The sequence below is a fragment of the Dermacentor albipictus genome, chromosome 3, assembly GCF_038994185.2.
Source record: "Dermacentor albipictus isolate Rhodes 1998 colony chromosome 3, USDA_Dalb.pri_finalv2, whole genome shotgun sequence".
NCBI classification, from domain to species: domain Eukaryota; kingdom Metazoa; phylum Arthropoda; class Arachnida; order Ixodida; family Ixodidae; genus Dermacentor; species Dermacentor albipictus.
The window spans coordinates 118455224-118470863 of record NC_091823.1 but is presented as its reverse complement, the minus strand read 5'-3'; the positions used below and the strand labels follow the sequence as shown (position 1 = coordinate 118470863).

Below are 15640 nucleotides of genomic sequence, written 5' to 3'. Positions count from 1 at the left end.
ACGTTTTCGCGCGCTCTCAAGCTTGTTTGCAAATACACATGCGGATGTGCGTATTCATTGGTACGCGTCTTCCGAAAGCTGGCAAATACAAAAAGACGTGGGGAAGGACTAGCAAAGATTACAAGCGATGGATTCCAGCGTGCGCGATCAACTCGAAAGCGAAGTAATCTACGATCGTCATGTTGTAAGTCACTTGCACATTTTTTTTTCTCATTTTCTATCTAAAAGATCTAGGTCGCGTACCGGTAGCCTTCGACGCATTCGGTTAGTTTCGTTGGTAACAAGTTTAGCACCTTGCAAAGTGTGGCACGTCAAGTCAAACGCCCGTTATACGGTAACTACCCTGTCATTCATTACAGGCGACGTACAAATGGCTTGCGTCGAAGTTTGATCTTCATACAAACACTGCCAAAAGGTGAGTCTGCCTCGCTACGTTGCACGCCTGAACATGTCACCTGATCGCTCCATTCGTTCGTTTTTGTGAAGGTATCTGAAGGAGTTTACGAGCGAGCAAGAAGCCGATGGAAACAATGTTACTGGACATTGTATTATTACTGGCAAGCAAGACAAGGTTCGTGAGTTTTTCTCTGTTAAAGTGTAGTTAAAACGGGTGTGGCCCCTGTGCCTGTGTCCAACTGCCCTGAACGCGCACATTTTATCATGTGCTATCCTTATTTTGAACCCTATCGCAGTGAAAACGTCGCACTTAAAGGCAGACCAAAATGTGATTTTCCTATTCTGATACATCTGAAACAAATTAAATTTTTTCAACTCTTGTTTCTCAAGAAACACGTTACATGAATACAAAAATCTTGATTAAAACTGTTTTGAAGCAAGTAAGCCAAATATGAAATTACCTTTAGTGCCTTTTTAAAGTCAGTAAAATTGAGTGGTAGTGCATGTTGGTTTTATTGCGAAATTCCTCCCACTTTCAGTACACCTGGTACCTGTTCTCATGTACGGTAGAGCAGCCCTGCATTGCTGATGTACTGATCAGTCACATGTAATTTGTGCTGTTGATAGCACACTGTGTGGTCTGTCAGAGAGGGTGTCAGTCAGTGGTCTTGCTTCTAGAACATTTTAGGGGGGTTGAAACATACAAGCCAACTTGCCAGAATTTTTTGTAAGGATTACAAATTTGGGCTCATTCTACAATTTTACTAATGTTTCGTCAAGTTCTACGAAAATTAAATCCTCTTTGTGACAAAGTTCTCACATCAGTCTCCAACCATACCCTCGGGAATCTTCTCATGGTGAAAGGCCACCAGAGGGGATCCTGCTTCCTGCTAGTTTATTCAGATGAGTTACTGAAGTTGGCGAAAATTGCCAACTTCAAAGTTGCTGAAAAAATCACTGTGTTGGAAAGACAGTGTGTTACTTGTCATTTTTTTGCTTTGTATAAGTTTGATGCTTCTTGTGTGCTACGTCTAAGTGTAAGCGATAGTTCATAAAGTGTGTATATACTATTTATGCCACAAAAGGTGTGCACTCGGGGCAAGCTTAAAACAAAATTGGAAGGCAATTCAACCTCTGCACAATGTCTTCCTGAGCGAGCTGGGCCTGTGAATGGGACGGACTCTCTGCACACAGCACTATATTGCGTCATCCCTCATGGGATGTTGGACTGCTGAAATTTTTTTTTTTACTCCGCTGTCTTTGGAATCAGTCTTCATTTTTAGACAGCAGTACATTCGAGATCAGCCCATATCTTTTGACTGCACTATCTTCGGGATTGACCCACGAAAGAGGCTAAAAACATACCCGATATAGAAAATGGGGGGTAACTCGTCAAAGAAGACATTGTCTTAAAAATAATATGCCTGCTATTCCCCCTCTCCTCCCTTGTGGTGTCAGGTCTCCAAGATGCTTATGAATATTAAAATTCACAGGTTAACAGGTATGCTTGAAATATTGCAGTGACAAAGATGCACTGGAGCCATTTGCGATGCTGTTGTTGCTTTGTAATGGGCAGGAATATTTTCTCATTATTTAAGTATTTGCCATGGTAGCTCAGAGGCTGTGGTGTTCTGCCACAGAATGTGCCCTGGTTACACTGGCTGCGTTTCGACGGGTATGGAATGCAAGAATGCTTGCGTACGAAGTTTAGGTGCGTGTTAAAGAACTCCTTGCACTCAGAATTAACCACGAAGCCCCCTCATTAACGTGTGTAGCACCTGTGTTATTCAGGTATGTTAAAGGCCAAGTGTAATCAAATTTTGCTTTCTCTAATTTTCTTCTTAGCAGCCTCTAAACAGCACCTAACCAGATGACGCATGCAAGTGGTAGTTAGCGTATATGATGTAGAGAGCTCAACGTGTCACTTCCGAAAATTTTAATGGCACCATGGGTGTTACGAATCTCGGAGTTCATGCCATGGAGCCACGCTGGATTTCAGCGGTCTAGGCCATGCATCGCTCCTAGTGAACAGTAATGACACTGGTCTCTTTTCTTTTTCACTTTTGGTTCAAAAGCATGTATTTTTGCTAACTTTTTATGATGCATCCATTTGTGTTTGAAACGTAAAAGTTGGGATGGAGGCTGCTCTATGTCTGTGCTGTCTGAAACAAGGATTTCTATGCAGTCCAAAATTTTGTTGCAGTTGGCCTTTAAACCTTACTTGTCAGTTATTTTACATGTTACAAAGTAAGATAATTGTTGACAGAACGAGGCAGAATTCTCGCTCATTTGTGAGGTGTTGCTGGGATTGCACGAAGAATTAACTCTCATTTCCATGGCCATAGCTCTACCGCATCATCCTGACAGCCAGCCAGTCGGTGCCTGAAACCAGAAAGGACCTGACAACTGTGACAGGAGTTCACGCATTCAGTGCCCAGCCTTCAAACTTGGAGGTGAGTCGAGGCACATATTGCATTGCATTAAGTTTGACCTTTAAGTTCAAGTGTTCTTCTGTGCTTATTTGAGTCACTAGCTAGCTCACTTGTAGTTCTTCGAAATAAATAAAAATTGAAAAGATGTGGGGACACTTTTAATTAGCCTCTGAAGCATCTGAAGTATGGTTGCATTTATAGCAGGTCTTACCTTGATATTGACTGGTGACACCATTGCGTTTCTTGCTTTCCTATCACTTGTAATAGAATTTTTTTAGTTTACAAGCATGCAGCATCTAGCATGAAAGTATCTCGGTATCAGCACTGAACATCAAAGGATGCAGTCGTCTTTGTTATCTTGCAGGACTGCATAGACAGACTAACAGAAGCGGTGACATCCACCATCAAGCTGAGGTAAAGTTCCCGCTTATCCTTGGCCTCTGGCTGCGATACTTTAGTTACCCATGTTCGTTCAAAGAATGCTTGTTTTTAGTTTTGTTATTGGCTTCAATTCGCATGCACTTTTTGATAAAAAATTCAGGTGATGTATTGTCATAGCATCAGATATATAAAATCATTTGGGTAAGGAATATGGGCCTTGGTGTTTATGAGCTCTATAATTTGCTACCACTAAGTGTTGAAGCTGTATTCGCATTGGCAGGTGTCATGAAACTAATCATAACTTGTGAACAAGTAATAACCAGCTTGTGGGGCTTGCTGAGGTCTTGTTGATTGCTCGCTACAACGATTGTCATGTGACCCCTGCTACGTGACGTTACAACTGTGACAGGAGGAATTTCATTGTGTGGTCTTGTTGCATCTTGGAGCATGCGGGGTGAAAACTTGATAAGTCGGCGGGACTTACCGTATTTATTTGAATGTAAGGCAAATTTGTTGTCCCAGAATCTTTAGCTTCGAAGTCAGCCCCTGCCCTAAACACAAATTTTTCCTTTAGGTGTGGCTTTATGGCAGCGCGGCTTCCGCCTTGAAGTGCGACTTTACGGCAGCGTGCGCCACAGGATTCAGTGGTGGATCAGTGCAAGAGGAACATGTGCGCGAGTTGTGTGTTGATATAAAATGTAGGATAGCTGCCGGTTGCCTGAAATTTTGCTTCGAATCTTTTTCCCATGCGTATGTTATTTTGAAGTTTAGTTATTATTAAATTTTGTCTCATTGTTGCAGCAAGCCATACGCTAGACAGCAACAACACAATCAGCAGCAGCAAAACACGCTCACAGACGTAGAGACGCAACCGCAGCTGCAACCGCAGCAGCAACCAAGTCGCCTCGATAGTGACGGGTTAAATTAAATACAGGCATCACCATGGCTACACACGCAACGAAGCACACTAACACTGGGAAACAACAATACACAATCTGGCAGTGGAACTGCCGGGGCTACAGGAGGAAGCGGGGGAATCTCCAGCAATTCATACGCAGCCGCGAGACAAAACCAGACGTGATCCTTTTACAGGAGACAAACCATCCGGTTAAACTAGCTGGCTACAAAGCCATAGACGCGACCGCGACGGAGAGCAGGCAAAGAAGGAAACGGGCTACACCCCGCGTGGCGGGCGGCGCTGGGCCGGGGGCGATGGTGCCGCGCCGGCCGTCTCCCCCGCCACGCCCGCTGCCGGTCGCCGCCGTGCTCGTTCGGCGTAATGTCACTGTGGCGCAGCGAGAACTTGCCTGCGTAAATATCCCTCACGTGTTCGTAGAATTAATCCCTAAGAGCGGCCGAGGACTATTCGTCCTTAACGTGTATAGTAAACCCACACTGCAGCACAGATTCGGGGACCTACTGCGGGCCGCGCGCGCGGCTTCCGGCGGCGAGCCTCTACTTGTTGCGGGCGACTTTAACGCGCCCCACGGAGCCTGGGGCTACACCCGAGAAACACCCAAGGGCAAACACCTTTGGGAAGACTCGCAAGACCAAAGGCTTGCACTGATCGCGAATCCCGCCGATCCTACACGCAGAGGGAACAGCGTGAGTGCCGATACGTTACCAGACCTTGCGTTTGTTTCAAATGTAACAACAGCGCACTGGCAAAACACGCAGGAAGATTTGGGAAGCGACCATGCGCTGATCGAGATAACGATAGGCACGGGCCCGAGCGGTCGTGGTACTTACCCTGAGGGCAAAGGTCGTAAGCTCAAGCTCGTGAAGTGGGACACGTTCCGCAAGAAACGAAAAGAAGCGGGGCGAGGCGATAAGCCGATTACGGACATAGACGAGTGGACCGAGACGCTCAGAAGGGACGTAGGTGCAGCAACGAGCGAGGTTCCGCCCGAGGCGAACCTCGAAATAATTGACAGCAGGCTCCTACACATGTGGGAAGCAAAGCGAGCCCTCCTAAAGAGATGGAAATGCCAAAGACATAATAAGGCGTTGCGCAAACGCATAGCGCAGTTAGACAGAGACATCGAAGAACACGCACTTCAGGTATGCAGGGCACAATGGGAAGACACGTGCAACGGCCTCGAGAGGCAGATGACCGGGGCGAGCGCTTGGCGCCTTTTTAGACACCTATTAGATCCGGAGGAGACTCGGGCCGCTCAAGGCCACAAGACTCGTAGACTCCTAAGAGATTATAAAGGCGATAACTTCCTTGACGCCATACGTGACCGTTACTTTAAGAAAGCCGAAAGCATCCAGTACGCTGAGTACGACGGCGTCACAAACAAGAAACTGGACGCGGAATTTAGCGAATCGGAAATTCGGTTAGTCCTGGTCGAACTCAACACTCGATCGGCGCCCGGCCCAGACCGGGTTACCAACAAGACTCTCCGAAACCTAGACGACGAGTCAATCTCCCGACTCGCGGCCTACGTCAATGAGTGCTGGCGAGAGGGTTCCCTTCCCGAAGCGTGGAAACGGGCCCGCGTTATCATGATTCCTAAACCTGGCAAGCAAGTTACGCTCGATAATCTAAGACCGATTTCGCTTACGTCTTGCGTCGGCAAAGTCATGGAACACGCAGTTCTCACCCGCGTGACCGACTTTCTCGAAGATCATGACGCGTTCCCGCACACCATGCTAGGATTCCGCCGCAACCTCTCCGCACAGGACGTATTGCTTCAACTTAAACACCAGATCGTAGACGACACTACCAGCTCCACTAAGGCAATTCTAGGCTTAGATATTAAAAAGGCCTTTGACAGTGTTAAGCACGAAGCGATCTTAAAAACAATTAGAACATTAGGACTAGGCCAAAGAATGTATAATTACGTTAGAGACTTCCTCACGGGCAGGCGCGCATGCGTCGTCGTCGGTGACGAGGAATCACCGGAATTTCAGACGGGTCCGTGCGGCACGCCGCAAGGATCCGTCATATCACCATTACTCTTTAATTTAGTTCTACTTGGTCTACCCGAGAAATTAACAGAAATAGAAGGATTACATCACAGTCTCTACGCGGATGACATCACCCTCTGGGTTCCCGGAGGGGGATGTGACGGTCACGTCGAGCGAACGCTACAGGCAGGAGTAGATGCGGTTCAGAATTACTTGCGTGGAACGGGCCTCGAGTGCTCGGCTACCAAGTCCGAACTCTTACTCTACAAACCCACAAGGAGAGGTCGTAAAACCCTGCGCGAACAGGAACGGGAATATTCCAAAATACGCATTACATTGGCAGATGGTACTCCCGTACCGCACGTAGAGAAAATTAGAATCCTAGGGTTACACCTGCAGGCAAACGGCCATAACGGAGAGACGGTGCGAATACTTCGTCGTTCGGTAGATGACACCATCCGACTCTTGCGTCGCATCACGAACAGACGCAATGGTATGCGTGAAGAGTGCGCGATCCGTCTCGTGCAGGCGTACGCGATAAGCCGCATAACGTATGTTGCCCCCTACCTGAGGTGGATCGGGTCCGAAAAAAACAAAGTCGAATGCATGATCCGAAAGGCTTTCAAGAGGGCGGTCGGCGTTCAACTCAACGCGAGCACCGACAAGTTTCTAGAGCTCGGAGTTCACAACTCTCTCAACGAGTTAATCGAGGCGCACGACATTGCGCAATACGAACGATTATCCAGGTCAAAGGCAGGTCGATGCATCCTCGAGTCGCTCAGCATCGCGTACCACACTCAGCATGGAGAAAAGATGGCGGTTCCCGCCTCTGTTCGCGACCGCCTGATCATCCCGCCGCTTCCCAAGAACATGCACCCGACGCACCACGCCGGGAGACGCAACAAACGAGCAAGCGACCTTGAGAAGAAGTTTGGTAACAGCAACGAGGCGGTGTACGTAGACGCGGCGCGATATGGAGGAGGGAGAAGCGCGCACGCGATAGCGGTTGTAGACCGCTCGGGTAGGTGCCTCGCGAGCGCCACGGTGACCACGGGACACACGGAAGCGGCCGAAGAAGCCGCGATAGCCCTAGCGCTCGTCGCGGTGCCGAACGCTGCGATCGTGATCAGCGACTCGCAGGCGGCAATCCGCGGCTTCGCGCGCGGTCGTGTCTCGCGGGAAGCGGCCCGCATACTCCGAATTTCTGACGACGGGGACTCGTCTTCGCCCTCGCAACCCCAAAATTCTACGGTCTTCCTCCTCTGGACCCCGGCACACACCGATGTTCCGCTAGCGGGAAACGAGGCGGCCCACGCCACGGCTCGAGGTCTCACACGCCGAGCCGCCGCTGATTATGTGGCCGCCTCCGCCCCCGAGAGCGGGGCATCGGATCTGCCGGATCGGGACACTACAACAGAAACACAGCAACAAGAAACACACTGGGCGTGGGGCGATCGCCTAACCACGTTCAGAGACCTCACCCAACACTACAGACTCGAAAGACGCAAATTCCCGCCACCACACGATAAACTGAACAGGAACGAGGCCGTGACGTTACGCTTGCTCCAGACACACACCTACCCTAGCCCCGCTATCTTACACCACTGCTATCCGCGTTTGTACCCAACAGACGCGTGTAAAACATGCGGACGCAGAGCAACGCTGCGACACATGCTCTGGGAGTGTACCGGCAACAACGGTAATCAAAGCAGCTCCGTTGGCGACGCGTCCATAATCGCGGCTGTTGCCAGAGTAGAAGGCTCGAGCTCCGTTCTTCCCGACGCCGCCCCGGATGCGGGAGCCGCCGGGGACCTTCTCCGTAGGCGTCGCCGCCGCTGGGAGGCGGCTATCAGAAGTTCAGAGCTGGCAGACCAGCTCTGGGCCGTCCGGCAAGCCGAAGATGCCGCTCGAGTCCAAGAACTTCGAGCCGTCACCTGAGGCCACCACATCAAGAACTGCCGGACTATTCTTTACTAAAGTTTCTTCTTCTTCTTCTTCATTGTTGCAAGGCTTCTGTTGCTGGTGCTTACGGCTAGTGAAGTACTGCCCTGGTAGGCCACAGAAACCTAGCAGCATGTGCACTGAGGACAACGCAATTTCATTATGTACATAAGACATTTACATTTGTTTGAGAACATTATTCTAAAGCTGCCTGATGATTTGCAAGTACAGGTGTCCACACCCGCAAGTGTCACTATTTGAGTCGGCACTTAGAAAGGTCTTGTTCAAAATGAAAGCTATGCATTGGTGCCAGTTGTGTCCGTGGAGCTGCTTTGTACTGAATTATTTGGTGGCTTCATGAGTCATCATCAGCAGTAGCACATTATTTGTCCACTGCAGGATGTCCCAGCGATCTCCTTGTACCCCTACCTTGCCCCGGCTGACCCCATCTAACGCCTGTAAATTTCTTAATTTCATCACACCAGCTAATTCTCTGCCATACTCAGCTGCGCTTCCCTTCCCTTGGCACCCCTTTAGCATTTCTAACAGACCACTGGTTATGTGCTGTATGTTTTACATGGCCTGCCCAACTCCATTTCTTCCTCCTAATGTCAACTAAAATATTGGCTACCCCGTTTCCAGTTCCCCGTTTGCTCTGTTATCCACACCATTGCCTTCCTGTCTCTTACGTTGTGCCTATCATTTCTCATTATGTTATTCGTTGCATAGTCCTTAGGTTCTTAAGCAGGGTGTCTACCAACCGGGAAAACCGGGAATTCTCAGGGATTTTGAGTAGTCTGGAAAAAGTCAGGGAAAACTCAGTGAATTTGGGCCTCTATCAGGGAAAATTAGCGGCAATTTTATTGACAGGGTCGGAAGTCGCGGTAATGCTGGCTCGAGTAACAGACAGGAATCGTAATGAAACGTCTTTGACGCGCTGTCGTCGGCTGGAGAAGTTGCCAGTGTGCAGTCAAAGACCGACTTTCCGGATTCCCGAGAATTTGGACGGCTTCACGGCACCGCCACGTAACCCATAGAGTCAACCTATCAGAATGTGTGAAATTTCGGACGCAAGAACTCTTCGCCGTCCGATTTTCCGGACGTTTTGCCGTGACCGCAGGTCCGAAACGGCAATAATCAAAGGCACCACGGCTGCCGTTTTGATTACTTCGCCACCTCGAACCGGCACTCTCGCACGCAGATCCGCTGGCAGCCGTTGCCACCACTGCGGCAACGCGCTAGGCCTAGCTGCTTCGACGTTCGCTATGAAGCTTGTTGCCGTTGGGTGCCGAGTTCTTTATTCAAAGAATAAGCTATTGTCAGCAATGGCACGGACTCCGCATTTGTGGTCCTCGCGATTGGCTTAGGAACTTAGAAAACACGGTGCGTTGCATAATGCCAGTTCCCGAAAGTCAGCTTCGCCTTCGTACAGCAATGTTACATGGTGAAGCATACGCAAAAGTATTGCAGTGAAGCATAACAAGCGTCGGAAGGGGCTATTGCCACGAAACACAGTATGCATTCCTTAATTATACACACGAGCAACCGGTATTTCCTGTCACAGTACGAGCGCCGATATGCCTAATATGTGTACCGACAGGCCTTCAAAGCGTTTTCGAACGTGCCTGTTGCGGTTTTAGCCCCTAAGGGCAGTAAATGACACGCATTTATTTTTTTCCAACTGGCCGATTTTTCGAACGTTTTCCCGACCCCTAAGGAGTTCTAAATATCGGTCGTGGACTGTGCAACTGACCAAGATGCTTCAAATGGTCCTTGGGGCGAATAAGTGGCAGGAGGAGGACAAGAACAGAAATGATGTATGCATTGAGGAATAAACGGGAAAGGAAGCTTGCTGCCGCCATTTTGAAGAAGTTTGAGCTCAAAAAACTAAATTTTGGCTGATGCCGAGATGCAGGTGTCCCTCATCCAAACCAAACTAAACTCTTTAAAGCAGTGAAACACAACACTTGGGCGTCGTGCGCGGGCTGAGAGTATGTCAGGACAGTTGAGGTTGAGTTACGAGCGGTTGAGAGAGAATCTCAATTGTGACAGAGTTCAGGCCTCATACCACTGAGCTTGCTATCAGTTGATAGAAATAGCTCATATTCGAATATATTTGCTTCTAAATGCATCTCCTTTTTACTCGTATTTGTGAATGTCCGACTTGATTTGAAATGTTTTCGAAGACACTTTATTTGCTGTGCATTTCACTAACCCCTGCCTTCTATTCTCTTTTTGAATAACATAAACACTACTCCTTAGTATTCAAATTGGATTTAGTCGCTTTTTTATTTTTTTTCATGTGCTTACTAGAGAGTGACAGCATCAGGCGATATGGTTTCAGCCCGTCTTGACATAAAACATAGTTCTGCTTCACTCAGGCAAATGTAAAGGCACTCAGGGAAAACCTGGAAAACTCAGGGAATTTGGAAATGTCAACTTGGTAGACACCCTGTTAAGCTTCTTTGTTAGCCTCCAAATTGCTTGCATATGTGATAGTATCAGCAGAGTGCAATGATTGAACTCTTTTTGTTTCAAGGATCGTGGTAAGCTGCCGCTCACGGCGGGCAGTTCAAATTGCAAATTGTGAAGCGCTGAATGGCACCCACAAGCATTGTAAACAGCATGAGCAGCTATGCCATCTGCGAGCCTGGCATTCTAGGTTTGGTGGTTCTGCCACCGGTGGCTTTTTGCAGTTGCGCTCCATCTTCCCTGCTCTCACGTAACCCTTTCACTATGCACTTGCAGTGTGTGCCCCATTTACTGTGAAGCGGCGCAGAGGACACGAGGTACGGGAAAGCGTCTCAATGGAATCTCAACTGCAGCCGAGAGAAAAGCTGCTTCACCTGCAAAGCCCCCTCCTCGCACACAGGTGAGCGAGGTTGTGTCACAGCCTTCAGACATCCAGAATAGTCAACTGGAACTGAACAAAATCACAGGAATGGCATGATTACATAGTATACTGTGCAACTGCTGGTGGGCAGGCACTTACTATCATCAGCAATAGGAAAGGGAACGCAGGAGAGTGTGTCAGATACGAAGGAGCGTGGTGGCCTCGTGGATCTTTTCGGTTAGCTTAGCCAAGCGCATCAGTGGTCTTGCATCTTCACATCAGTGGTCTTGCGTCGTGTTGTACGAGGCAGCTTTGATGAGGCGAGCAGGCTTGGGTAGGCGTTGCAGGATAAGTTCCCTGAGTAGAGCACCATGAGTGTTTGCATTGTGTTCACCCAAGAGCTGGCGCATTTGGTGGGGCATTTGGTAAGAGCATTGGTCATCAAGCTATACGGTAATTGGACGTTGTTGTAGGCGAGTTCGTTCTGAAGGTATCGTAAGTGTTGTTATATTTTAATGCTTTCAGCATACTTTGGAAATTAAATGCAATTTGTTGTGACTGTGTAACTGTTTTCGTTAGCCGACCCTGATGATAGTGCAGTCTAAGACAGTGAAAAAAAAAGAAAAACTGCACGGTGGCGCCAGTGGTACCACGTAGACTGCTTATAACGTAAAGTCGCCGAAGTTGCGAATTCCCGCACTATAATTATAGTGTGGAAATTCGCGACTCTGGCGACTTAAGTGGTACTGCATTAGAACTGAAACGATATTTTTCCAGGGCTTTGCACATGCAAAACACGTAGACCAAGCAGTCGCATGTGTTCGAGTATTGAAGCATACAACTAGGATGGGCTTTCACTTTTGTTGGCAAGGGGGTTATTCTGTTTTCCAAGTGCCGTACAGCCACTGCGAAGCATTTCATTGACTTGCACCGAACCGTAACTTTGGTTGCTGACTACCAATGAAACAGTGCTGGTTAGGCCTAGCTGGTGAGGGTGTTGGGCAGCATGCGGTCGCGGGAAGCTCGCCCTTGATATAAGTTCATTCCTGTAGACAAATACAGAGTAAAAGGCTTCTGTCACCTAGGCAAACTTTGCGGGCCAGCTAAGCCAGCACGGTGTCAGTGTTTCTTGCATTTTTTTTTTTCAATCGTCCGTTGCACGTTCGCTTGTCCCACATCTCCTCCTCCTCTTCCACATTGCCCATGTTGCTCTCCCTTCAGCCAGCACATCTCATTGAGAAGCGTGCTTGCTGCCTCACTTGTCTGCGAGATTTCCTGACTTCTGCATCATAACCAGTATTTTGTCTTACGCTTCTGCACTTTAAGCGTGTGTATACATTCGGTTGTATGAGAAGATAAATGGGATTGAGAAAAGACGACATTATATCCGGTCCTGCACTAATAAGCAGTTACGATATAACTGGTCTGAGTTGTATTGCTGGTACTGGTGGTACTGTTCGGTACCAGACGGTGGCACGGTGGTAAGGGGAGCACTCTCGCATTCTTTCCTTGTGACGGCTAATGTTTTGTCTATGATATTTCAATTGATATAGTAGAACATGCTTATTACAGACTTGATAGTTCTGCGACAAGTGGTCTTCATATTGATATGTGCATATTGCGTGTTACTTGTGGACGATGCATGCGGACGCCCCTATGAAGACGACAAATGCTCTCTGGCTCTTGAGCTGTCGGCTGAACTGGCCAGCGCAGTAGTTATCCTTTGTAAGTAGTCTCCACTTCTTAATCCTTTGTTCATGTAAATATTGGTGAAAAGTGCCGTTCCCCGTCCTTGTCACGGAGCTCTGCAGTCGCCGCACCGTCCTGCTTTCCGCCATGGCTCCCAGTGACAACATCTCGTCGGCTTCTATTCCTGCGACCCTGCCAACAACATACGTTACGGTTACCAAGCTGTGTGATTCTGGTATATTCTCTGGCTGCGATAATGTCAACGTTGAGGACTGGCTCAGCCTGTATGAGCATGTTAGCCGAAACAACCACTGGGGCCCTACCATTATGCTAGCAAATGTCCTATTCTACTTGGGCGGAACTCCGTGTGTATGGTTCCAGACACATGAGGACGAGATCTCTAGCTGGGATGCTTTTAAGGAGAAGCTTAGCGACCTCTATGAAAATCCCACCGGTTGGCAGCTGGCTGCTAGAAAAGAGCTTGCTACATGAGTTCAGTCTCCTACTGAATCGTATGTCTCGTACATACAAGACATGCTTGCTCTTTGCCGGAAAGTCGACGACAAAATGGCCTAAGTTGACAAAGTTGGGCACATACTCAAAGGGATCGTGGACGACGCGTTCAACTTGTTGGTCTTCAACAATGTGTCCACCATCGATGCCATTGTCAAGGAATGCCGCCGCTTTGAGCTCGCCAAAAGCCGCTGCATCATTCCACAGTTGTCCCAGCTCCCTAACACGGCTGCGACGTCGTCTTGCGTCGACCTTACCGCTTCACCACCGTTAAATGAGCACGTAACACCTATTGTTCGCTGGAAGCTCGAGGCTACAAGTCCTGCGCCGTTCTATCCACGCCCACTTGACCCCACCATTGACCAACCAGCCCCAGCGATATCTCTCATTCAGGCAGTTGTGCGGCAAGAATTTGCTAACCTCAGTTTTCCTGCTGCCTGCTCTGTGTCCCGACCTGATACTCGACCGGTGCCGACAGCTACGCCTCACAGTGATCTATATTCCCCTCCCACATACTGCAATCCTACCTGTTATAACGTCATCACACTACCGAGTGGAGAACTCCGGATGACAAGCCCATTTGCTTCCGTTGCCTCCGCATTGGCCACATTGCTCGCCCCTGCCACACCTATTGTATGTCGCCGTATTCGAGCTCCTTTTCCCCGTTTTCGCGCCCATATGCCGACCCGTGCCACGCTGTATGCCGCCTACCTCAGGCGTATCTGTCAATGACAGTCGTCCTGCTCGCTCGCCGTCACCTCAACGGTGTCGGTTCCCGTTGCCCCAGCCATGCCGCCATTCGTCGTCGACGAATTATAGACCCACCCAGACGGAAAACTAGACCATGCAACTCCTGGGGGTAGTGCTGCATTATCTTCGCCGGGTCGAAATCTTCCATTGACACTCCCAACGAATCAGAACCTTCTTGATGTTCACGTCGACGGTGTCCCTTTAACGGTGTTAATAGATACTGGAGCCCAGGTGTCCACGATGAGTTGTAACCTCCGTCATCGACTGAGAAAGGTTCTCACGCCTGCTATGACACGAGCCGTATGTGTGGCCAATGGAAGCACTGTTGGAGCCCTCTTGCAGCCATCGTCATCTTCCTAGGCCATCTTTTATATATGGCGCACTCTGACACATGCGTCTCATGCTTTGTGCAGCGAGCTGCGAGGTCAAAAGAAGGAGAATAAATAAAAAAAAAAGCTTCTTTGGCTCCTGTCATCGGTCCGGACAGTTCTGAAACCTTTCACTTGCTGACTCACACATTGTTGTAGGGAACCTAACCTTGGTCCCTATAGTTTTTTGTCCTGATGTGTTGTCCACTGCTATTTCTTTGTCTTTTGTCGGTGTATGTTATTGGTCGCAATTTAAATGTGCCTCTTTACTGCAGTGAGCACAGTTTTGAAGTCAGCACTTTTCTTACCTTGTGGTTTTGTTTGTTTCGTGCTTTTTGATAAACCTTGAATGAAACATGGATGTGATCAGCTTTCGAACATATAACTACTTGAGCTGTGTATTTGCAGTGCTGTTTTTCATTATGCTTGTAATGTATGTTGGTTGATACCATGCTTATTCTATATTCACATATTGCAGTGTAGTGCAGCGTGTTTGTCAAGCATACTTCTTCCACTGCTGTCCATTTGTTGCAGGAATCCAAGACACCGGCACCGCCAAAAAGTGAGCCAGTCAAGGCAGAGAAAGATAAGCCTACGCCCACATCTGTAAGTGAAATATCTTTCCTAACTTCTGCTGCTAAAAAATAATTGGTCAATAATTTGGGGATTCTCAGATTCCTGTTGCTTTGTCCTGTACATTTCATTCAGTTCAATCGAGCATGTGCTGAGGAAGACATAATGTCACATGAGAATTGCCAATTTGAAGCCACATAGGTGGCCTTTCGTTGCTACCAGGCATTTATGAACTTCGACACATTGTGTCTTTGCTGCTTGTTAGAGGAAAGGGTTGTCCTCATATTCAAGTACAGACAATGTACAATCTTTCAGACTTCCTAGGGACTAGAAAACGTAAGAGAAATTAGGCGGCCCAAAGATATGAATGCATGTTTTTACCTGCCCTCAAGGGGCCAAATTGCCATGGCTATGTACGAAACAGCTCTAATGGCCTGCCAGTACATTTATTAGGTGTCTCGGTGCTTGTACTGTGATCGGAGATGGCGGGTGCATGCATATGCGATTAAGGAAACGCATAATACGTGCCGTGACTGTGGGCCCTTCCCACCCTTGGCATGCTTCACTGCAATGAATTGCACATGCTTGACTATGTAACACTGCTGTACTGTGGCAAAGCTGACTTCAGGAAACGTTTTATGCAATGTTTTATATCCTTGCTGTGCTTTCTGCATGTCGACGTCATTGGCGAGAATAACGAATGCGGATTCGGCACCACGAGCAACAGCGGCGAATCCTTTAAATTGAAAACTCGACTCTGAGCAGCAGGACGCTTGGTAACGAACCTCAGAACAGCTAGGCCTAACGACAGCACCAAATTACACTCTGTTTCAGTAGTTCCATGCAGCAGA

The 15640-nt window shown here is 48.3% G+C and overlaps 1 protein-coding gene across 2 annotated transcripts in view; it reads left to right on the top strand.

Annotated features, from left to right (window-relative positions):
- LOC135915603 (DNA polymerase delta subunit 3-like) overlaps window positions 1-15640 on the top strand; it is a 30450-nt gene continuing 14810 nt past the window's right edge. For both annotated transcript variants that reach the window (XM_065448717.2, XM_065448716.2), the window contains exons 1-7: window positions 1-184; window positions 360-415; window positions 487-571; window positions 2742-2849; window positions 3193-3242; window positions 10812-10935; window positions 14751-14822. In XM_065448717.2, coding sequence (XP_065304789.2) covers window positions 128-184; window positions 360-415; window positions 487-571; window positions 2742-2849; window positions 3193-3242; window positions 10812-10935; window positions 14751-14822 — 552 coding nt within the window. In that variant the 5' untranslated portion in view covers window positions 1-127. The remainder of the gene's footprint in view (window positions 185-359; window positions 416-486; window positions 572-2741; window positions 2850-3192; window positions 3243-10811; window positions 10936-14750; window positions 14823-15640) is intronic.